A 23,847-nucleotide genomic window follows, 5' to 3' on the forward strand; every position below is an offset into this window, starting at 1 on the left:
ATTGATGACTAATTCGTCATTTGGTCACGATGTCAGAAAAGAATAGACGGTTCCTTGGCCATCAGAATTCGAGACACTCCAACATTAAGTTCACAATGGTCAGCTTTTGCTCCTGGATGTCCTGGTGAAAAGGAAGACAGGCGGCACATTTCGCCACAATGTGTATAGGACACCAACATACACCGACTTATACCTACAGGCTGACAGCTCTCATCATCCGGCGCAGAAGAACGGGGTACTGAAAACATTTGTACATCGAGCCATGACACTGTCCGATTCAGGACTTGGAAGCAGACTTAGAACATTTACAGCAAGTGTTTACAGATAACGTGTACTCAAAGAGGGATATCCGTAAAGCGCTACATCCCACCAGATTACCTAATATAATGGGAGAAGAACAAGAAGAAAAGGCCCGTAGTATAGCCTTTCTACTGTATACATGGCCTGTATCTGCTAACATCAACAGAATACCAAAAAAAGATAAAATTAAAAGTGTGTTCTGCCCACCAAGCAAGATCAGGGCGCTCACTGGAACGGTCAAAGACGTTCTGAGATTATAAAAACGTAGTATCTACCACAAATCATGTGATTTTGGTATGTCTTATACCGGTCAAATCACCAGAAAAGTTGAAATAAGATGTAAACAATACCAAAGACGTACAGGCCACAAGCCACTAAATGAGCAGTAACGGAACATTGCCTTGAACCTGAACACGTCGTGCATTGTAATAAAACCAGGATCCGGGATCAGATACCAGATTTTGGGACAGTGTGTTACTGAATCTATCGAAATCAAGATGACAGAGAATCTGATCAACCGGGAAGCAGGATTCCAGCTCAGTATGGACTGGATTTCGGCTTTGTAATTACTAAAGAAACAAAGAAAAAAGTTCATTTCTCCGGTAACAAACCTCAGACAATCAGGGGCGTAATTGAAGGGACCGAACATCTTACGGAGTAGAAGGCGGCAATTACCTCCGCGGTAGATAGCTGCAGCGCTTACGGACAAGAGAGGGAACAACATCAACCATCCGAAATTTCAGGCAGCACATACGTGGTGCACAGACTGAATATCCAGTTTCCACAGCAGTCTGATTAGGATGGCAGCGCAGCTTGAGGCGTGTATCGAACCCACGAGGCCAGGAGAATGACAGGGGCGCGATAGAAAGCCGGAGCGGTCGCCAACAGCATTAGAAACGTCTGCAGTACGTCGATAGTGATGGGGACGTGCAATGCGACGCGGACCTAGTAGGGAACGCCTTGACACGGCCACCTCGCACCGGGGAATAGAGCGGAAACGGGCGCGGATGGAAGACGGAACGCCTAGAGATAAAAAACAGCGCCAGAAACGGTTGCAGCGGGCTCGGAACACCAGACACCATAACTATAGAACTCGGTCAGCTTGTTGACCAGTCGCAGGAGACACCTGAAGAAGACGCCGAGTTACGACGTCGAAATATTGTACTGGGAAGACATAGACCACCGGCAGTACACCCAATTCAAAGAAAAAAACTGGCGTCTTCACCGTTCATAATCTGCAAAGTGTCCATATGAAACATCTCCGGTATCTAAACATCCGTCAGATGTAGATACTTGGGGTTTGCGGCATTATGTAAAATAACCCCAAAAGTTTTTCACAGTAATCTAATACTCTTCTACATGGACTCCTTTCGTAATCCATCAGATATCTAACTCATATTGCACTCAACCCACGTGTATTCAAAATTTCCAGGAGTGATGGAGGCTGTTGCGTCCAACATTTTTCTGCGGAGGTCACCAAGATCATGTTTCTGGCGAGGTGCCCACAAAGTCTTTGGCATAGCGAGAGGTATTACGTTCGGTCCAGTAAGTCATTTACGTGTAAAATGCAGTGGTGAACCATTCTGCGGGGAGACCACATCTGACTGAAGGGGAAGAATCTGAGAGATCGCAAATTGTTCAAGTTTGTACAGGTTTTCGGTTCCTGTTACTATTTCCTCGATGAAGAAAAATAGCTCAGTTATGTATTTCTTAGATACGTGAGGTTTTCTCCGATCCAGTCCAACATCTCAATAGCAAAAACGTGGCCAAGCTGCAAGTCGTTTTACTTCAATTTTTGGTCAGTTTGAACTTTGTAAGTATGCAGGAAGTCGTTAATGCTGCACCTTGTGAACTGTGAAAGAGGGATGTTTGGCTTTCCTTAATGCTCAGCAAACTGACTTCGACTTGTGCACGGATGCAGGGGATTTGGCCACTGTCAGTAAACAACTGAAGCTGAAGCTGTGGTGGTCACAGTGGATAGGCTTCATGCTGCTGCCCTGGCCTGCGGTGCCGTAGGGACACCTGAGACAATTACTTTGGCATCTCTGGGGCCTTCCGATTCGCACGTCCTGGCCGGTCGACAATTAGCTCACGGTGAATAGTGAACAGTGGCAGTCCCTCTGGGCAGAAGGCGAAAGTGGGCACCAAGTGTACAGCTGTCCCCTTGCGTCGTAAAAGCAGGTTCGAGATGCTGGCTGCTGCTGAAAGTACAGCTAAGCCAAAATGGTACCCTTCTCTTGTTGGGACTGTGGCTAAACTTCCTAAGAGATCTGGACAAGTACAGAAGATGTGATTGCTTGTCATTGAGATATGCAATGTTAGACGAGTGATGGAACCCCTCACGGAAATCCCTTTCCTTTCACAAGGTTCTAGACCGAATCGTGGAGAAGGCCCGTACAACAGCAACGGCGCACACTGGGTGCACCCAGCTGCATATCGTAGCGTATGTCGGCAGGAATGGCGTCTGTCTTCTGGGTTCAGAGACCATCCTCGATTCCTACAGGCAGCTGGCTGATTTGGGGAAAACATCTTACCCCAGGTGTAACAGAGTTATCATAGTGCAGTATTGTTCCTAGAACCAATCGTGGTCCTCTGGTCTGGAGCCGATTGTAAGGCTTAATCAAGAGACTCAGACGATTCTGTGACGATCTTGCATACAGACTTTACGACCCCCGCTATCTGGTGGAGAATTTTAGGACTGCCTTAATCGGTCAGACATCAATGTAAGCAGGAAGTACCTATGATGATCACAGAGGTCGTGTGACGTACACGTATGGGTTTTTTAATGGTATAGAAATGCCTAAATAGGCCCGAGAAGATGCGTTCTGATTTCTGATGGATAGCATTCGTCGTAGAAGTTCGTAGAAAGGAAACTTTAACACGGTATTAGTCAAGTGCAGGAGCCTCTACAGAAACGTCCATGGACTGGTTTAGATTATAAATGTTCATAGACGACACATAGAACTAGAGACAGAAATCTGACTGAAACCAGATAACTCTGGTGGTGGAGGCATGTTCAAAGGAAAGAGAGAGAGAGAAGGAGGTAATGTCTAATGAGATTAGTACAGATCGAGAATGCGAAATGATTTGGGTGAGGGCAAATGTTAAAGGCGCATCAAACAGTCACCAGATGTTTTTATAGAACTGTTGGGTGAGGAGCAGTAACTGCGGAATATTTGAGGGCGAAATTGGAGAATATTTCGTCCAAATTTCCTGGTCATGTTGTAGTTTTAGGTGAAGATTTCAATTACCAGCTATATACTGATTAAGTCGGACTGTAGCGACAGGGAGTCGTGTGAAGTAATTGTAAGTGCCTTATCCAAAAATTATATCGACACGTGATCTTAGATCTTCTGCTGACAAACAGTCAAACTTTTCGAGTCAGTTAGTGCAGAAAGGCCGCTGCAGTATCAGTCAATACGTCTGTGAGTAGGAATACAAAGAAAAATAGGAAGACGTCTGCTAAGCAGAAGCTTTCAGACTACCTCAGCGGTCGGCATTAAAATTTCATCGCTGCATTGACAACACTGGGTACCAATGGACAACGCTGCATTGACAACACTGAGTATCAATGGACAAAGTTGAAAAGCACTACGTAATTCGCATTGGACATTGTTTGTACTAAGCAAACTTTAGAGAGATGGAAAAGGACCCCTATGGTTCGACAGATGTGTTAGAAAACTGCTGAGAAAGCAAAAAGAGGTATTCAGTGGTAAGTTAAACGTAGCCAAATACTCGAGACAAAAAGAAAAAAATACTTAAACGAAACGTTGTAGAAAGCGTCCAAGGAATTCGAAGTAGAATTCTGTCCACCCACTTGACAGAATATCCCAAGACGTTCACATCTTATATTAAATCCGTCAACGGCTTGAAGCTATCTATTCAGACATTCTGTGACCATAATGGCCTCAAACCAGAAGACGACAAAGAAAAGGTCGAAATTCTACATGTCGTTTTCGAAAATGTGTTACAGACTCCCCGAGCTCAGAACGACCGAGAGGTGTGATTTCGGTGACAGGAATGACTCACGCTGAAGCATGCAGAGAACATCGGCAAGTGTGTCATTGTCTTTATTGCATCGAAGATACACAGCTGCCCTTTCGCTGATACCGGTGACGGTGCCCCGTAGCGTGCGTGCATCGTTTAGCACCTTTGCCAATGCCTGAATCTGATACTTCGGCGTCCAGTCGCCCAGCCTCCCAGACGTAGCGCTCTTATTCACGTCACGGTTACATGGCCGCTGCGTGTGTTGGCTGCGCCAGTAGCTTGGAACACTGCTCACCATACCCTCAAGCGCAACTCTTGGACTCCACGAGGAGAGTCGAAAAGAAACAGCCGTCCGCCGTCGTTGTCGTGAGCCTCATTATCTCTGGCCGTCCCCAGACCAGCTCGACCGGGGACCGCAGGGCTCTGCACCCAGAACACCCCGAGTTCACGCCCCCGCGCAGCCCCTGCGAACGGCAGCTTGCGGAGTTTGGTAATACACTACTGGCCATTAAAATTGCTACACCAAGAAGAAATGCAGATGATAAATGGGTATTCATTAGACATATATAGTATACTACAACTGACATGACATTACATTTTCACGAAATTTGGGTGCATAGATCATGAGAAATCAGTACCCAGAACAACCACGTCTGGCCGTTATATCGGCCTTGATACGCCTGGGCACTGAGTCGAACAGAGCTTGGATGGTGTGTACAGGTACAGCAGCCCATGCAGCTTCAACACCATACCAAAGTTCATCAAGAGTAGTGACTGGCGTATTGTGACGAAACAGTTGCTCGGCCACCATTGACCAGACGTTTTCAATTGGTGAGAGATCAGTAGAATGTGCTGGTCAGGGCAGCAGTCGAACATTATCTGTATCCAGAAAGGCCCGTACAGGACCTGCAACATGCGATCGTGCATTATCCTGCTGAAATGTATAGTTTCGCAAGGATCGAATGAAGGGTAGAGCCACGGGTCGTAACACATCTGAAATGTAACGTCCACTGTTCAAAGTACCGTCACTGCGAAGAAGAGGTGACCGAGACGTGTAACTAATGGCACCCCACACCATCACACCGGGTTATACGCCAGTATGGCGATAACGAATACACGCTTCCAATGTGCGTTAACCGCGATGTCGCCAAACACAGATGCGACCATCATGATGCTGTAAACAGATCCTGGAATCATCCGAAAAAATGACGTTTTGCCATTCGTGCACCCAGGTTCGTCGTTGAGTACACCATCGCATGCGCTCCTGTCAGCGTCGAGGGTAACTGCAATCATGGTCTCCGAACTGATAGTTCATGCTGCTACAAACGTCGTCGAACTGTTCGTGCAGGCGGTTGTTGTCTCGCAAACGTCCCCATCTGTTGACTCAGGGATCGAGACGTGGCTGCACGATCCGTTACAGCCATGCGGATAAGATGCCTGTCATCTCGACTGCTAGTGATACGAGGCCGTTGGGATCCGTCACGGCGTTCCGTATTACCCTCCTGAACCCACCGATTTCATATTCTACTAACAGTCATTGGATCGCGACCAACGCGAGCAGCAATGTCGCGATACGATAAACCACAATCGCGATAGACTACAATCCCACCTTTATCAAAGTCGGAAACGTGATGGTACGCATTTCTCATCCTTACACGAGGCATTAGAACAACGTTTCACCAGGCAACGCCGGTCAACTGCCGTTTGTGTGTGAGAAATCGGTTGGAACTTTCCTCATGTCAGCACGTTGTAGGTGTCACCACCGGCGCCAACCTTGTGTGAATGCCCTGTAAAGCTAATCATTTGCATATCAGAACATCTTCTTCCCGTCGGTTAAATTTCGCGTCTGTAGCACGTCATCTTGGTGGTGTAGCAATTTAATGGCCAGTAGTGTAGTTTCAGGGGGCCAGTTGCCAGCCGATATTCATCACCAGAGATCTTCGTGGTTGGCGTGCAACTTGAACAATCGCCACTCTCTCCGGTTCTTGAAGTGGAGAGAAGACCCCACGACTGCCTGATGGGAGCCTCCGGTCTCGCTTATTTAGGCGTCTTTCCCTTACGCATCTGATGTAGTTCCTCTGGAGGGCACAAGTGGCGTGCTCTTTAATACTTAAAACTTCAGATTTCCTCAGTCCGCTTCGGCTTTTAGACACAGGTCACTAGACGCTGGGGTAACTGCAACGTATGGATTCTTCACAGCACGCGATGTTCTGTGCTGCCCTGATTACTTCAGACTTGTATATAGTGCCCACTGAGCAGTGCCTTCCGGCCTGCGAGCGGTGTCGTAAACCTGCCTCGCAGAATTATTTGCCAAATATCAACATCGCCCGCGCCTGCTATCCGATGTGACAGTCAGTACAACTACTACCTTCCAGCCACAGCTGCGCTAAATTTATTAGAATTCCCCAAATGAACGCCTGTGCTTATTCGTGGCGCACAGAAGGAGATGGTACTCTAGTACATTATCTCCTTTACACTGTCGAAAATAGGTGATATCCAAATACGTGATTTTGGGATACAAATGCAACTGAAAGCACTCACCAGAAGGAAGGCTACTGGACCTCGCAGGATTTCAAAACGATTATACGAGTTGCATCTTTTTAGTAAGAACCTTTTTGAAATAAAAGTAAAACAAATAGACTTTTGTTAGCAGTTTCATTTTGCCATGAAAGCCTGTATTCCAATCCACTTTTCTAGATTATTTCCACCATTATTAAGGCACTTGTCGTATCGTTAAACCAGCTTTCGAACACCATACTCATAAATTTTTATTAAAAACGAAACTCCTCCAGCTGCACTTACGATTTTAAATTTATTTGGCTACTAGTTTCGTCGTTGTGTCAACGCCATCTTCAGGCCCGTACACTTTGATGAGATCAATTGTGTTGTGTGCTGTCCTTAGGTTAGTTAGGTTTAAGTAGTTCTCAGTTCTAGGGACTGATGACCATAGATGTTAAGTCCCACAGTGCTCAGAGCCATTTAGATCAATTGTGTGTGGCTCAGTACTAGAAGTCCGCCATGAGACCAGCACGTGCTCAACATCACGGTGTACGGGCCTGAAGATGGCGTTGACGCAACGTCGAAACTAGTAGCCAAATAAATATAAAATGTTAAGTGCAGCTGGAGGAGTTTCACTTTTAATAAAAATTATACCAGATGTGTCCCACCTTCATCCAAATGAAATATGGATGTACGAAGATATTCACAAATATCTGCTTCCTGGTCAGACAAATATTGAAATATAGGCGTTTTCACAACTTCACTGTCGTGACGCTGGCCACGAAGATGGTTCTTCAAACGTAAGAACACTTTGTGGTCACTGGGCGCTAGATCGGGGCTATATGAAAAATGATATAGTTGTACCCAATCAAATGATATAAACATCTCTTGAGCTCGATTGACCGCGTGTAGGTGGGCATTGTCGTCAAACAAAATGGTCTACTTACTTACCATGCCACCCCTTTCGTTGTGGATTGCACTGCGCAGTTTCTTTAATGTCTCACAACAAGTCGTATAAGTAATGACGTCGCCATGAGGCAAAAAATCCACAAGCAACATACCCTTCTTGTTCCAAAAAATAATACACATGGTTCTTCGGGTTGAAATTTTTTGCTTCATCTTCACTTTCTTGGGTAATGTTGAATGCCGCTAGGCTGTGGATTACATCAAGTCTGATCCACGTGTAACGTCAGCTACCTACGTTTTGCCGCCTGTGGCAATTTAGCTTAAAAACTCGTCAGCTTCCTCATTCTGACGCTCAAAGAAAGTCAGACAAGGAGCTAAACGTTTGCTGTCGTCTACCTCAGTCAACAATTTCAGTACACAGCGTAAGCACAGCTTTAGATAATTTAAACGTTCTGTAACGAATGCATAAAGTACACTTCTCGACACTTGAGGAAACTCATCACATAAAGTCGACATCGTGAAGTTTCTGTTCTCTCTCGCTTTTCATCAACTTGCTGCACAGACCGTCGGTAATGATGAATATGGCTCACTCCGTTCCTCATCATTCGTATGGCCATCTTCAAAAGGTCTGAACCATTTCCGTACAGCCCCTTAGCTCGTAATGTTTTCCGCGTACACTTCACCAACCTGAAGATGAATTTGAGCCGCTTTAACGTGTTTATCACTGAGAAAACAAATCACGTGCGTATTTCATAGTCGGAGGCATTCTCAGTCGGAAGAGGCATTTCAAATACTCTCAAAGAAACGTAAATACATCAAACGGTTATGTAATGGCGTCTGTGGCTTACCAACAGAGAGGCACACAGTGCGCATGGGCCAAATGCAGAACAGAACGTAGCATGTCATTCTCAATGGACAGGTCTTCAGATGTAAAAGTAATTTAGGTTATAGCTTCTTTAATTTTCACAATATACATAAATCACGTACTGAACATCATCGGAACTTCCATGAGGCTGAATGAGATTTTCACTCTGCAGCGGAGTGTGCGCTGATATGAAACTTCCTGGCAGAGTAAAACTGTGTGCCCGACCGAGACTCGAACTCGGTCCCGAGTTCGAGTCTCGGTCGGGCACACAGTTTTAATCTGCCAGGAAGTTTCCATGAGGCTTTTTGCGGGTGATACTGTTGTATACAGGGAAGTCGCAACACTATAAAATTGTGGCGCAATGCAGGAAGACCTGTAGAGGATCGATACTTGGTGTGTCTATTGACCCACAACATACATAAATACGCTGATCAGCCAGAACATTATGACAACCTACCTAGCAACCGATATGTTCACCTTTCGCACGGACAACAGCGGCGACGCATTGAGACATGGAGGCAGTGAGGCATTGGTAGGTCGCTGGAGGAAGTTTACACCACATCTGCACACACAAGTCACCTGATTCCCGTAAATTATGGAGAGGGGGCGATGTGTCAGTCAAAACTCGCCACTGTGTTCCTCGAATCACTCCATCACACTCCTGGCTTTGTTCAAAAATGGTTCAAATGGCTCTGGGCACTATGCGACTTAACATCTGAGGTCATCAGTCACCTAGAACTTAGAACTAATTAAATCTGACTAACCTAAGGACATCACACACATCCATGCCCGAGACAGGATTCGAACCTGCGACCGTAGCGGTCTCTCGGTTCCAGCTGCAGCCCTGGGTTTGTGACATGATACATTACTGAAAAATGCCACTGAAGTCGGGAGACATGACCGTCGTGGAGGGGTGTACGTGTTCTGCAACCAGTGTACGGTGCCCCTTCGCCGTCATGGTGCCTTCTAACAGCTCCGCTAGAGCCATGGGTGCCAACGTGAATGTTCCCCAGAGCATACTGGAGCCACCGCCAGTTTGTCTCCGTCCCACAGGGCAGGTGGCCTCCTCTGGAAGACGACGGATTCCCGTTCTACCATCAGCGCGAGGGAAAAGGTATCGAGTTTGCGTACTGGACGATTTAACGTAGAGCGACCCGATAAAACTAATCACAGGGGCAACAAATGCGAGAATGATATTCGTTGGAACAATTCTCACGAAATGTAGTCAATCAAAAAAGGAGGTAGCTTACAGTGCCCACGTTCGACCAATACTTGAATATTGCTTATCAGTATGAATCCATACGAGATAGGATACATTGAGGAAATAGAGAAGATTCAGAGGACAGCAGTGCATTTCTTTACAGGTTCATTTAGTTCATTTAGCAAGCACGAGTGTATCGCGCAGATGATCAGCCAAGTCTCTGCCACTGAACAAACGTCCAGTGCCGATGGCCACGTGCCAATTACAGTCGTAGTTGCCCATGTCGTAGTAAAGGTGGCACATGATTGGGTCGTCGGCTGCGGAGGCCCATCGTTAGGAGTGTTCAGTGCACTGTGTGTTCAGACACACTTGTACCCTGCTCAGTCTCAAAATCTGATGTAGTTCGCCGCCTGCCTTGTTCTACCAGTCTGCGCAGCCTACGACGTCCGACATCTGTAATGCGGGGTAGCAGCCGGCCGGAGTGGCCGTGCGGTTCTAGGCGCTGCAGGTTCGAATCCTGCCTCGGGCATGGATGTGTGTGATGTCCTTAGGTTTAATTAAATCTAAGTTCTAGGCGACTGATGACCTCAGAAGTTAAGTCGCATAGCGCTCAGAGCCATTTGAACCATTTTTGTGGGGTAGCTTCCCAACCTCACGACATCTGCACGTGGTTTCACGTCGGTTTCGCCTCGTCTTGAAGACAATACAGCACTCCTCAAACACCAGACAAGTCGTGCAGTTTCCGAAATGCTCGTGCTGAGCCTCTGGGCCATCACAATATGCCCTCGGTCAAACTCAGATAGATCGCGCACTTTCCTCACTCTACACGCTTAACAATACGCTCACTAATACCACATACATCGTGCGCGCGTCTGCCCAGCAGTCATTCCTCGCCTAGTAACGCTGCTATCGCGTGGACGGGTTTATATCGACAATGCGTCGTTGGTCATAGTCTTCTGGTTGATCAGTGTGTAGCGTATTGCGTATACATAGAGAGAAAAGACTTTTATTGTACGATTAAACGATTTCGAACAATCACTGAAAGCAGATACTTTCGTAAAATATCTAGGAGTTTGCATACTGGACGATTTAACGTTGAATGACCCGATAAAACTAACGACAGGAGAAACAGATGCCAGACTTGATATTCATTGGAAGAATTCTCACGAAATGTAGTCCGTCAACAAAGGAGGTAGCTTACAATGCCGACGTTCAACCAATACATGAATATTGCCTATCTGTATGAATCCATACGACATAGGATATATAGAAGAAATAGAGAAGATTCAGAGGACAGCAGCGTATTTCATTACAGGTTCATTGGGCAACCACGAATTTGTCACGGAGATGATTAACCTAATCCAGTGGCAGACGTTGCAAGAGAGGCGTACTGCACAGCAATGCGGTTTACTATTAAACTTCTGAGAGTCCACATTCCTGGAAGAGTCAACAAATATATTGCGCACTCCTACGCATATCTCCCGCAAAGGTCATGAACATAAAATCAAAGAGATGCGAGCCCACCGTCAGCGACTGGCTCGGGAAGGGGTCGAGGGGGGGGGGGGGGGAGTGATACTAGTACACTAAGTGACCTACGCAACACACGGTAAGGTAGCTTGCTGGGTATAGATGTAGACATAGATGGTAACCGTTGGGGGATCTCGTATTCCATTTCATGAGATGTGCGTTTTCTGCCAGAACCTATTTTTATTTGTGCACCCGCAGCAGCAGCTCCAACCGTGGGAAAAAGAATCAGCTTTGCTAATACGAAAATTCATCACTCCTCCGCCGAAAACACAAGCCCATCCGCAGCACTAAAAGATCCATTTCCTTGCAGCTCCACTTATTTTAAATAACTACACTACTGGCCATTAAAATTGCTACACCAAGAAGAAATGGAGATGATAAACGGGTATTCATTGGACAAATATATTAAACTAGGACTGACATGTGATTACATTTTCAGGCAATTTCGGTGCGTAGATCCTGAGAAATCAGTACCCAGAAGAACCACCTCTGGCCGTAATAACGGCCTTGATACGCCTGGGCACTGAGTCAAACACAGCTTCGATGGCGTGTACAGGTACAGCTGCCCATGCAGCTTCAACATGATACCACAGTTCATCAAGAGTAGTGACTGGCGTATTGTGACGAGCCAGTTGGTCGGCCACTAGCCAGACGTTTTCAATTGGTGAGAGATCTAGAGAATGTGCTCTCCAGGGCAGCAGTCGAACATTTTCTGTATCCAGAAAGGCCCGTACAGGACCTGCAACACGCGGTCGTGCATTATTCTGCTGAAATGTAGGTTTCGCAGGGATCGAATGAAGGGTAGAGCCACGGGTCGTAACACATCTTAAATGTAACGTCCACTGTTCAAAGTACCGTCAATGCGAACAAGAGGTGACTGAGGCGTGTAACCAACGTCACTCCGTACCATCATGCCGGGTGATACGCCAGTACGGCGATGACGAATACACGCTTCCAATGTGCGTTTACCGCCATGTCGCCAAACACGGATGCGACCATCATGATGCTGTAACTAGAACCTGGATTCATCCGAAAAAATGACGTTTTGCCATTCGTGGACTCAGGTTCGTCGTTGAGTACACCATCGCAGGCGCTCCTGTTTGTGATGCAGCCTCAAGGGTAACCACAGCCACGGTCTCCTAGCTGATAGTCCATGCCGCTGCAAACGTCGTCGAACTGTTCGTGCAGATGGTTGTTGTCTTGCAAACGTCCCCATCTGTTGACTCAGGGATCGAGACGTGGCTGCACGATCTGTTTCAACCATGCGGATAAGATGCCTGTCATCTCTAGTGATACGAGGCCGTTGGGATCCAGCACGGCGTTCCGTATTACCCTCGTGAATTCACCGGTCCATATTCTGCCAACAGTCATTGGATCTCAACCAACGCGAGCAGCAATGTCGCGATACGATAAACCGCATTCGCGATAGGCTACAATCCGACCTTTATCAAAGTCGGAAACGTGATGGTACGCATTTCTCCTCCTTACACGAGGCATCACAACAACGCTTCACTAGACAACGCCGGTCAACTGCTATTTGTGTATGAGAAATCGGTTGGCAACTTTCCTCATGTTAGCACGTTGTAGGTGCCGCCACCGGGCCAACTTTGTGTGAATGCTCTGAAAAGCTAATCATTTGCATATCACAGCATCTTCTTCCTGTCGGTTAAATTTCGCATCTGTAGCACGTCATCTTCGTGGTGTAGCAATTTTAATGGGCAGTAGTGTATTTAAGTCTGATGGTTCCCTTTGAAACTCACGTCGGAAATTTCTTTGGGCAGTAATGGGCGGTTTCGTTTGGGGATAAGATAGTACATAATGGGGTTTCTCTTGAGATGAAATCATTGATGGCATTTTTGATTTTAAACAAAACTAAAGGAATAGCAAAGAAAAACATCTACACAAAATTTTTGAAATGCCTTACATGATTCCGGAAACAGCATATATCTACATCTCTTAGGAGTTTAAACTGCAATTGGAAATGGTGAACAGCTACGAATTTGGTGAGGGTACAACATTGCTGACAGGTTACATTGCTGTTACCATGTGACGTGCCCTAATGGATGGTACACGTGTACATGCACTGTGCGAGACTAGCCTCTTCTGGTTTATATGGATGTTTCTCGCTTTTGTCGTCAGACATCTTTTTTTTTCAGAATTGTATTATTCCTAATCTGAAAGTATTACACGAAGTATGGTATCAGTGAAGTACAGTACTCCATTTGAGTTAAAAGATTAAGAATGAGGCGAGCGACAATAAAGTTGTGACATCGTATAAGGAGAAAAAACGTAACAATACATTCGTAATTTACGGCATAAATAGAAAACAGCTGATCTGTTGGCTTTGTCTACGTAATATGCCCGTAGACCTTGAAAACAAATAAATTAACACGAAAACTAGAATTCATCAACCTCAGTTCTGATCCTTTAGCCCTGACTATTCTTTGTAATGCCGAAACAGTGGTATGATGCACGATTGCGACATGATTTTTAAGCAGAGTTTCGAAAAATTGGAATCACTAGGAGAATACTGGCGATTTTTTGTGGAATTCATCCACTCATCACTTTTCGAGAAAAGTAGCGAACAGTTGAGTTACAAAGTTTACTTTATTTGTCAATTTAATTTAATATTATGGCTCTATGTGTCTTCAGAGTGAAGGCGTCAACATTTTTCAGTCTTTCTTCAATTTCCACGTTATTAGAGAAAATAACAGAAACAAAAAAGCGAAAATCGGTTATTTCAGAAACCGATTATTTCGAACGGATTTAACACCCAGGTTAAACTGGCATTGAAAAAAAACTATGTTACCGAAAATCGGTTGTTTCTTTGCTGACCCTGACAGCGGCCACTACTGTGTTCTCGCATCCATTTCCGCAGCTCTGCCGCCCTCCGCGAGAGACAAGAGGTCACACCGCCCGCCACTGTTCGCTGCTCCTAGCACAATGCAGTCGTGCAGCCGCTACAGCTAGCAACGCCCAGCGTTCCCGACGCAGCGGCAACCGCACCTTAATAAAGTATAGCCGCGGCGCGGTGCGGTACGCGGGTTCTTTGTGCCGGCGGATTGCCTCCGCCGCCTCCTTCCCGCGTTTTTAAAATTTTCCCCCTGAAGTTCGCAGCAGAACAGCGCTGCGGTTGCCCCCCCCCCCCTCCCCCCCTTCCACCTTTTTCCCGGCGCCACAACCTCTCCGCCCACCAGGGAGCCGCCGCGGCGGGTTATGTAAACTAATCCGCGAACCGGCATCGCCGTGCTGCGCGCGTTCTCTGACCTGGCAAAGGAGAAAAGGGGGCCGACGACGTTCTTTTCTGTCATGCGGCACGGAATGTGGAGACTTTATTAAAAAACCAAAAGAATTCTAATTCTATTCTTTCTTTCAGTTTGCAGTAGCGACTCTATTAATAAAAGCTAGTACAAGGAAGAATTCGCACACTTTGAGTACATTACGGACTGTACTCTGTTACGGGTACAAACAGGTACGAAATGCAAGTCTCACTTCCCACTTACAATTAAATGAATACCCCTAGCTGCATACAGGCGTTGATATAAGTCAATGGGAACAATTGAAGATGTGTGCCTCGACTGGGACTCGAACCAGGATTTCCTGCTTACATGGCAGACGCTCTATCCAGAGGACAGTGCAGCTGCAGGAACTTATCACTGGCACGCCTCCCGTGAGACCCAAATTCGCAACGTATTGTCCCGCACTATATTCATAATGCCCCTGTGCACCGTACTCATTACTCGCGGCTTTACTGGCGATTTCCGTGACTTCGGGCACTGTTTGTGCATCCGCACGGAAGAAGACGGTCAAATGCCCTGTGAGCCTTAACTATGTATATATATATATATATATATATGGACGGACACCAGTCTCAACTTTTACCACCTTAAGTCGGACCACGAGGCACCTAACACCACAAAACTTGTATGTCTAACCCCTTTCACTAAAGAGATGTTCAGTTTCAAAGAGCTTATACATTATTTTGTACACCCTGTATGTAACTTACATTAGCTTACCTCAAAAAGAGACAATTTGAAGGTTAAGAAAGACATTTAAATTTTGCCTAATATCTTTTAACAAAAAACCACCCATGTGACGCAGTGGCGGATACACAAAAACCTCAAGGAGGGAGTGCTAATGATATTTTGACCTACCATTATTTTTACCGTAGTAAAAAATAATCAAGTAACATGCAAAGTTTAATCTAGCCAGGCCAATAGTCCGTATTTATAATGCTACGTTTCTATACAAGTTTCTCTATACAAGAAAACAGTAGAATACTCGCATCTTTTCTCGAACAAATGCCAGACAGAGTAACGTATCGAGATCACTAGAATGGCCGTGTCTTTTCTCGTAGGTATGTGTTAGCTATTTATGGGCCAGACAGAAAGGTATAAAATACGATAACGCGTACGCGCGTGCTACACAGGAAAGTACAACTACTCGATGACTCGATTCAGTCGAGTCGACTGACAAAAGAAACGAACGAATAGCGTGCGGCCGCTGACTGGCGGGGGCGACGCGGGTAGCAATGCCGTCGGCCCCGCAAGGGGAGGAGGGGATGTGACATAGAATGTGAAATTTTAAATATTGTTAAAATGACCCTAGTGACAACAAAAATTCCCTAAAATCTGGAAAGTAGGCAGTGTAGTAATTATGAAAAAAGGACCTGATAAAGACCCAGCTCAAGCTAAGTCCTACAGACCTTTTTGCCTTTTAGACATTTTCGGTAAATTACTTGAGAAATTGCTAGCTGACAGACTGACCGCACTCCGAGTGCTGTGCGGGATGAGCAGCAAGCAGTTTGGCTTCAGGCCGGGGCGACGGCAACTGATGCAATCGCCCTAGGGGCTGAGGTCTGTGGCTCCACCGCGTGCAAGTACGTTGTTGGCATCATGGTTGACATCAGTGGCGCGTTTGACATCCTGTGGTGGCCATCGCTTTTCTCCTGCTTGCGGGAGAAAGAGAGTCCAGGGTCGCTATATGATTACCTGAGGAGCTATTGTGAGGGTCGGGAGGTCTGGCTGTCGTAAAGCCGTAATGTTGGAAAAACCTTAAATAAGGGATGTCCCCAGGGTTCTGTTTTAGGTCCCCTATTCTGGGATATCCGTATGGAACAACTTTCACAGAGTTAAGAGGTGCTAGAGGTGATAGCCTACGCTGCTGACCTCCATCTGCTGGTTGGCTGCCGGAGTGGCGAAGACATTGAACCAAAAATTGAAAGGGCCATGGCAAAATTGCAACTATGGTGTCGTAATACTAAAATGACTATTTCACCAACTAAATCAACATGCCTTTTTCTGAAAGTACAGCTAGTAAGAAATCCTACAGTGAGAATTGGGGGTGTGGTGTCACCGCCAGACACCACACTTGGTAGGTGGTAGCTTTAAATCGGCTGCGGTCCATTAGTACATGTCGGACCCGCGTGTCGCCACTTTCAGTGATAGCAGACCGAGCGCCACCACACGGCAGGTCTAGAGAGACGTACTAGCACTCGCCCCAGTTGTACGGACGACGTAGCTAGCGATGCACACTGACGAAGCCTCGATCATTTGCAGAGCAGATAGTTAGAATAGCCTTCAGCTAAGTCAATGGCTACGACCTAGCAAGGCGCCATTAGCAGTATATTGTCTGAAACTATAGAGTCTCACTTGTATCGTCAATAGCGATGTACCAAGGATGGATTAAAGTTAAGTATTCCAGAAGCTACGTACTTTTCTTTATAGCATTCATTACGTATTCTGTTGTAGACCTATCTCTATTCTGCGTGAGCTTATAGCGTGTATTTCGGTCTCCTCAAACCACACTGTGTCGGCACTTCTGTCTACACATCAGGGGACTCACCAGTTCTCAGGCGACATGAGACACGCTACTTGGGAGTTATCATCGATGAAAAGTGGAACTTCGGGAAGCTCATTGAATCCGTAACCCAAAGAGCATTCAATGTACTCAATAACCTCAAAACACAAAAAATTTCACCTTCCTCCCCACCTGACAAAATTGTACCATAACAGTATAGTAACTTCAATAGTGGGTTACGGCTCTTGAGTCTGGGCACACAGGCTCACTAGGGTGGTGCCTGCCATGACAGTGAGAAGAGTAAAGAGGAACATGCTGTTAAGATCAGTGGTAGCTTATAGGAGATCTCCAGGGGGTGCCCTATTAGCGATAATGGGGCTCTGCCTTCTGGACATCAAAATTAGAGAGCAAGCAGCATGGTACTGGGCTAAGAAAGGGAATGATAGAAAATATTCTGGGAATTTGGGCTTGGGACAAGGGGGAGATAAGGAAGAGGGGCGAGGATCTATGGTTCAAATGGTGCAAATGGCTCTGAGCACTATGGGACTTAACATCTGAGATCATCAGTACCCTAGAATTTAGAACTACGTAAACCTAACTAACCTAAAGACATCACACACATCCATGTCCGAGGCAGGATTCGAACCTGCGACCGTAGCGGTCGCGCGGTTCCAGACTGAAGCTCCTAGAACCGCTTGGCCATTCTGGCTGGCGGGGGTCTATGGCACGAATTATGGGAAATGAATGAATCTGGCAGAAGAACCTTCAAACTCTCGCCAAATGTCAAAGAAAGGTTAGGCATGAGGTATTCGACCCAACCCGGTGTTTAATTCATTTTCTCACTGGTCATGGGCCCTACCCGACATATCTATGCCGGTTTGGAAAGAAGGCTACACTTGAGTGTGACTGTGGCGCATCGGAGGGTAGTCCCATGTGGTTTACGAGTGCCCCCTTTTCGATGATGTAGCAGTTACATTACGACAACAACTACCAAACAATGATACATACGACCTATTGAGACACGAAGAGACTTTCGAAACTTTGAATAGCCTGGCAAACGAGGTATCACATGAAGGTCTGACTGCATACCTGAGGGACATTCGCGATTAAAACCAACTACTGAACGTGTCCTGGTACCCTCATCCTGTACTGCCTGTGTGTGGACAGGTCGACTCGCTAGTTGGAATCCGCCACGTGCAGGGCTAGAGGGACTGAGGTTCATTAACTTCACGATTATGACAGCACCGGACTTGAGGTAGGTTAGTTAGTAGTTAGTAGGATTAGAAGTAGATATCAAAATAGGAACCTGCAGCGACTAGAATTTTGGCCTGCCTAGTATCAGGGGCACGCTCATCGGGATTAGCTCGATGAGCAAGGCATTGCTGTAGGTTTATATCCACACTGACACACTTGTAACGCTGCAGACAGTTAGGATTACTACTGAGTAGGTAGTAGTGCATAGTTTAACAAAAATCGTAAGTCTGCCCATTAACCAGTACTGTTTACACTGTCTGTAGTTCACAAATTTACAAATTAACTGTAATAGCTGCAAATAACATACACCATTGTCTCTCTTAGGACCCACTAATCATTAAGGTGGTGGGTTATATTGTATAATTATTATGTATTGCAAATAAAGATTTAAAAAAGAAACATTTTTCCATGTACGGCTTCGTACACAATGGTATGGAGAGGTGAGCTGCAGAGTGGTGTGGCAACTGTCATCGCAGGAAAGCTAGACAGTAGCAGAAGTGATTGACTAACAAGTTACCACAACGAACAGGAAATTTATTTTACGTATATTTCTTCAGACGTACGAAGACTCAGTTCAAATAGTACAGCAAGAAACAGAGTTCAGCTGTTACAATGTCCACAAGTAAAAGTCTCTCTGTAGTAAAGCACGAACGATAAAGGCGGGGCCGCGACCGGGAGGCGTCTGCGTAGCATCGTGTTGTGAAGTGGGTCCGAGGACGACGCTGCCGCCGACCACCGTGTATCGTGGCAGCAGAGGGCGTTCGTGGATCGAGCCACCAGAGGCGTGGCACAGCAGGTATGCCACACGACCGCTATCGACGTCTCGCTGAAACTCGCAATTTCGTTGCCACGATGTCCGTAGGGTCGTATCGATACGTAACACCACACATTTTACTCATAATAACAGCTCAATAATAAACCAGTATCCCTCCCAGCCCCATCTCCTACTCCCATATATAAAATATTCCTTTAATGCATCTGAATGTTTATGACATCGTATCTCCTCATCTCCGTGTCTTTCAATGCTGCAGTATAGTAGGCAAATGCAGTGATACTTGTGGATAATCTCTGCTAAATGTATTGCGAATAGAGTCTGTAGTAAATAAGTGCTCTGGAGTCTTGATAAATTAATATCAATTCTGTAATAAACGACAGTTTTTTTCCTTTCATTCCTTTGCGAGGAAGTCAGAGACAAAAAGTTTCTAAAAGCTGTGAAATTATATCTAAAGTTCGTTGGAAATAGCTAAGTGCTATCATTCTCAAGTATTGGATCAATATAGTCCGACTAATTCGCACACCATGAGTTACGCTGCCTGAAGATATACTGTGTACATGGTTTCTAGCATTAAAACTTACTTACAGTATTAAAAATTTAACGCAAGACAATAAATTTTAATGAGTAAATTACTGTAGCATTTCATATTTTTAAATTCGATCAATAACAATTATATCCAATACTGAACATAAAATTATTGTTGTTCCAAGGAGCCATTCGCTAGGCAACCTGCAACTGGATAAACATTTGATCATTTAGTAATATAGATGACAATACGCACCTTCAGTTCTCCACCTTGGTACGTTAGTTTAGTTATATAAATATTACATTACAATTGCGAATTCAAGTTTGTTTTTCATGTTTTGTTAAATATCACGATGGCCACATGAAAATTTTATATTTCATTTACAGTTAAATATTAACTATTTCTGCGAGTCATAAAATGTAATACATTCCTCTGAAAGGACTCTACATAACATCACTTTTATTTCTTCTGCCAAGCAATATCTGTGAAACTGCTGCTTCATTTTATCTTTTTTTCCAACACTCAGTTGACACCTGGCGATGGCCAGTGACTAAATTAATATAATTTTGCGGAACACTAGGAAAGTGTTTTCCCCATTGAACACGAATAACAGTTACATATTTTTTACGCCAGTTTAATGTTTGCTCACGCATACAAACCAAAGTGTAATTGCTTAGCCTAGTTCCATGAATACTTTTCTTGGCTAGTCCAAGAAAACATCACCCTTTTTACCTAATATTTAAAGAGGAACCTGTGTTGGGAAAGTGAAGTACATATCCTCGGAGTAGTGAAGCAACTTAAATCACTTAATAAAAGCAAGTCTTCTGGTCCAGACTGTATACCAATTAGGTTCCTTTCAGAATATGCTGATGCATTAGCTCCATACTTGACAATCATATACAACCGTTTGCTCGACGGAAGATCTGTACCCAAAGAGTGGAAAGTTGCACAGGTCACACCAATATTCAAGAAAGGTAGTAGGAGTAATCCACTTAATTACAGGCCCATATCATTAACGTCGATATGCAGCAGGAATCTGGAACATATATTGTGCTCGAACATCATGAACTACCTCGAAGAAAACGGTCTATTGACACACAGTCAACATTGGTTTAGAAAACCGCGTTCTTGTGAAACACAACTAACTCTTTATTCGCATGATGTGTTGATTGCTATTGACAAGGGATTTCAGATCGATTCCGTATTTCTGGTTTTCCAGAAGGCTTTTGACACTGTACGACACAAGCGGCATGTAGTGAAATTGCGTGCTTATGGAATATCATCTCAGTTATGTGACTGGACTTCTGATTTCCTGTCAGAGAGGTTACACTTCGTAGTAACTGATCGAAAGTCATCGAGTAAAACAGAAGTGATTTCTGGCGTTCCTTATCTATATAAACGATTTGGGAGACAATCTGAGGAGCCGTCTTAGGTTGTTTGCAAATGACGCAGTCGTTTATCGACTTATAAAGTCATCAGAAGATCAAAACAAATTGCAAAACGAATTAGAAAAGATATCTCAATGGTGCGAAAATTGACAGTTGACCCTAAATAACGAAAAGTGTGAGGTCATCCACATGAGTGCTACAAGGAATCCGTTAAACTTCGGGTACACGATGAATAACTCAAATCTAAAGGCTGTAAATTCAACTAAATGCCTCGATATTACAATTAGGAACAACTTAAATTGGAAGGAACACTTAGAAAACGTTGTGAGGAAGGCTAACCAAAGACTGCGTTTTATTGGCAGGACACTTAGAAAATGTAACAGATCTACTAAGGAGACTGCCTACGCTACGCTTGTGCGTCCTCTTTTAGAATACTGCCACACGGTGTGGGATAGGACTGACGGAGTACATCGAAAAAGTTCAAAGAGGGACAGCACGTTTTGTATTGTCGCGAAATATGGGAGAGAGTGTCACAGAAATGATACAGAATTTGGGCTGGAAATCATTAAAAAAAGGCATTTTTCGTTGCGACGGAATCTTCTCACGAAATTCCAATCACCAACTTTCTCCTCCGAATGCGAAAATATTTTAACACCGACCTACATAGGGAGAAACTATCTCCACGGCTGGCCGTTGTGGCCGAACGGTTCTAGGCGCTTCAATCTGGAACCGCGCGCCAGCTACGGCCGCAGGTTCGAATCCTTCCTTGGGCATGGATGTGTGTGATGTCCTTAGCTTAGTTAGGTTTAAGTAGTTGTAAGTTCTAGGGGACTGATGACCTCAGATGTTAAGTCCCATAGTGCCCAGAGCCATTTTGTTTTTTTCGATTACCACGATAAAAATAAAGGAAAATCAGAGCTCGTACGGAAAGATATAGGTGTTCGTTCTTTACGCGTGCTATACGAGATTGGAATAACAGAGAATTGTGAAGGTGGTTCTTAAAAGTGATTTGCATAGTATCCACGTAGTTGTAGATTTAGATGTTGATGAGGAGAAAGGCTATTTACCGGATATCAGCCCTAGCAATCTATGCCACCCTAATTTTGATAGTACGAAATTAAGACTTTCTGAAAGTATAGCGTTTAGTTTTTGCGCGAACTGATTGTTTCGGCTCCCGCTCCGCCCAGCAGTAGTCGCCTAACTCTTTGCAGGACGGGCGTAATCGTAACAGACCACGTACGTAGACGCTTTGAGGGGGGAGGGGTGGCCACTGTGGCTAATCACTTTTTTTTCATTTTCAGTTTACCGCTGAAGAACGGTCGTTCTCTCAGCTAACCACCTAATTGTTGACAAAAGTTTCGCTAGACGGCACGAGAATCGCAGTGAAGTACTTGTGCCGCATATTTACGACACGAGCTGATATTTCATGCATTGTTGATGTGGAAATGTCGTGCGTTTCTCTCTGTAGCTAGTCTTTATATAGATATTGTCGGTAGGAATTTTTTATATTTATGTGTTCCTTACAGGTATGTACATGCGATATCAGTTTTTTTAATAGAATTTTCTGTGTGTATTAGGCAGACAGATTTGTGTGTGGTCACTGCCGCTAACCACGCCCTTCTTCTCCATCCAGTACACCTCGCGAAAAAATAGTATCGGAGGAGAAATGTTGCCAAATATTATTTTATGAAATTCCTTCTAGTGACAACAGCGATGAATGTGATGACAGTGACCCGACATTCACTTTCGGCGAGAGGTGTAATTTAATAAACCATGCTTGAATCTCGTATCTTAAATAACTGTGCCGCTTAAGTTATAAGTGATAGTATAGAGCCATTTCTACTCCGTTCTGTTATACACCGTTATGTATGATATATAGTCTAATGGCTACTGATAGGTTTCCCGTAACTGGTGCACTTTATGTTATTTATAACGGAATATACAGTGGTGTATCTTCACATGTTAGATGTATCATACTGTACACCTCGTGTCAGTAACTACGACTTAAGGTTCTGAATGATCTGCAGCAGTTAGTTTGCGTTTCTGTCAGCGGTACAACTTCAACTGGTTCCCACGACACGTAGGATAGAGTACTATACTGATGGTGTGCGATCTAACGCACTGCTTTCCAGGCGGGAAGGCGTATCGGTCCCCAGTACGAATCCACCAGGCGGCTTAGTGTCGTGGTCTGGTGCGCCAGCCAGTCCTTGGATGGTTCTCCATCTGCCTCGGCGGATGCGGGCTGGTTCTTCATATTCCGCCTCAGTTACACTATGTCGGCGATTGCTGCGCAATCACTTTCTCCACGTGCACGTACACCATCATTATCACGCAAACATAAGGATACTCGTCTGGTGTGAGACGTTTCCGGGAGGGGGATGGGGGTCCACTGATGGCCGAAGCGCGCAATAACGCTGGGTTCGGTGTTGAGCGGCGGTGGGGTGAGTGGACTTCTGTGGCCTGTTGTGGGGTTGTGTACCACTGCGGGCTACGGCGGGGACGAAGCCTCTCCGTCGTTTCTAGGTCCCCAGTTATGTACAGGACAATACAAATAATATACTGATTATGGTTATTATCTCAGAAAATGTAAGATCAACATTACACATGGGATTCTGCACTGTGTGAGACTGCTCAGTACTCTGTACAATGTCTAATATGTTGCAAGTTCTAAATTACAGCTAGCTAATATACCTTAGTATATCCAGCTATCCAAAAAATAACAGACGTTTCGAAATAAAAGATTACGTTACGGAGAAAAACAATTTTTTTTATTTATTTTTTAAAAGTACGCTATTAAGCTATTTTACTACATAATCGCCA

At 45.0% G+C, this 23,847-nt stretch overlaps 1 protein-coding gene across 1 annotated transcript in view; it reads right to left on the reverse strand.

The window, feature by feature from the left end:
* LOC124545685 (vegetative cell wall protein gp1-like) overlaps nucleotides 1-1,820 on the reverse strand; it is a 43,849-nt gene extending 42,029 nt beyond the window's left edge. The window contains exon 1 of the mRNA XM_047124632.1: nucleotides 1,694-1,820. Within this exon, the coding sequence (XP_046980588.1) occupies nucleotides 1,694-1,820 (127 nt within the window). The remainder of the gene's footprint in view (nucleotides 1-1,693) is intronic.
* Between the last annotated feature and the right edge of the window lie 22,027 nt (nucleotides 1,821-23,847).

The sequence above is a fragment of the Schistocerca americana genome, chromosome 8 (genome assembly GCF_021461395.2).
Source record: "Schistocerca americana isolate TAMUIC-IGC-003095 chromosome 8, iqSchAmer2.1, whole genome shotgun sequence".
Classification (NCBI taxonomy): Eukaryota; Metazoa; Arthropoda; class Insecta; order Orthoptera; family Acrididae; genus Schistocerca; species Schistocerca americana.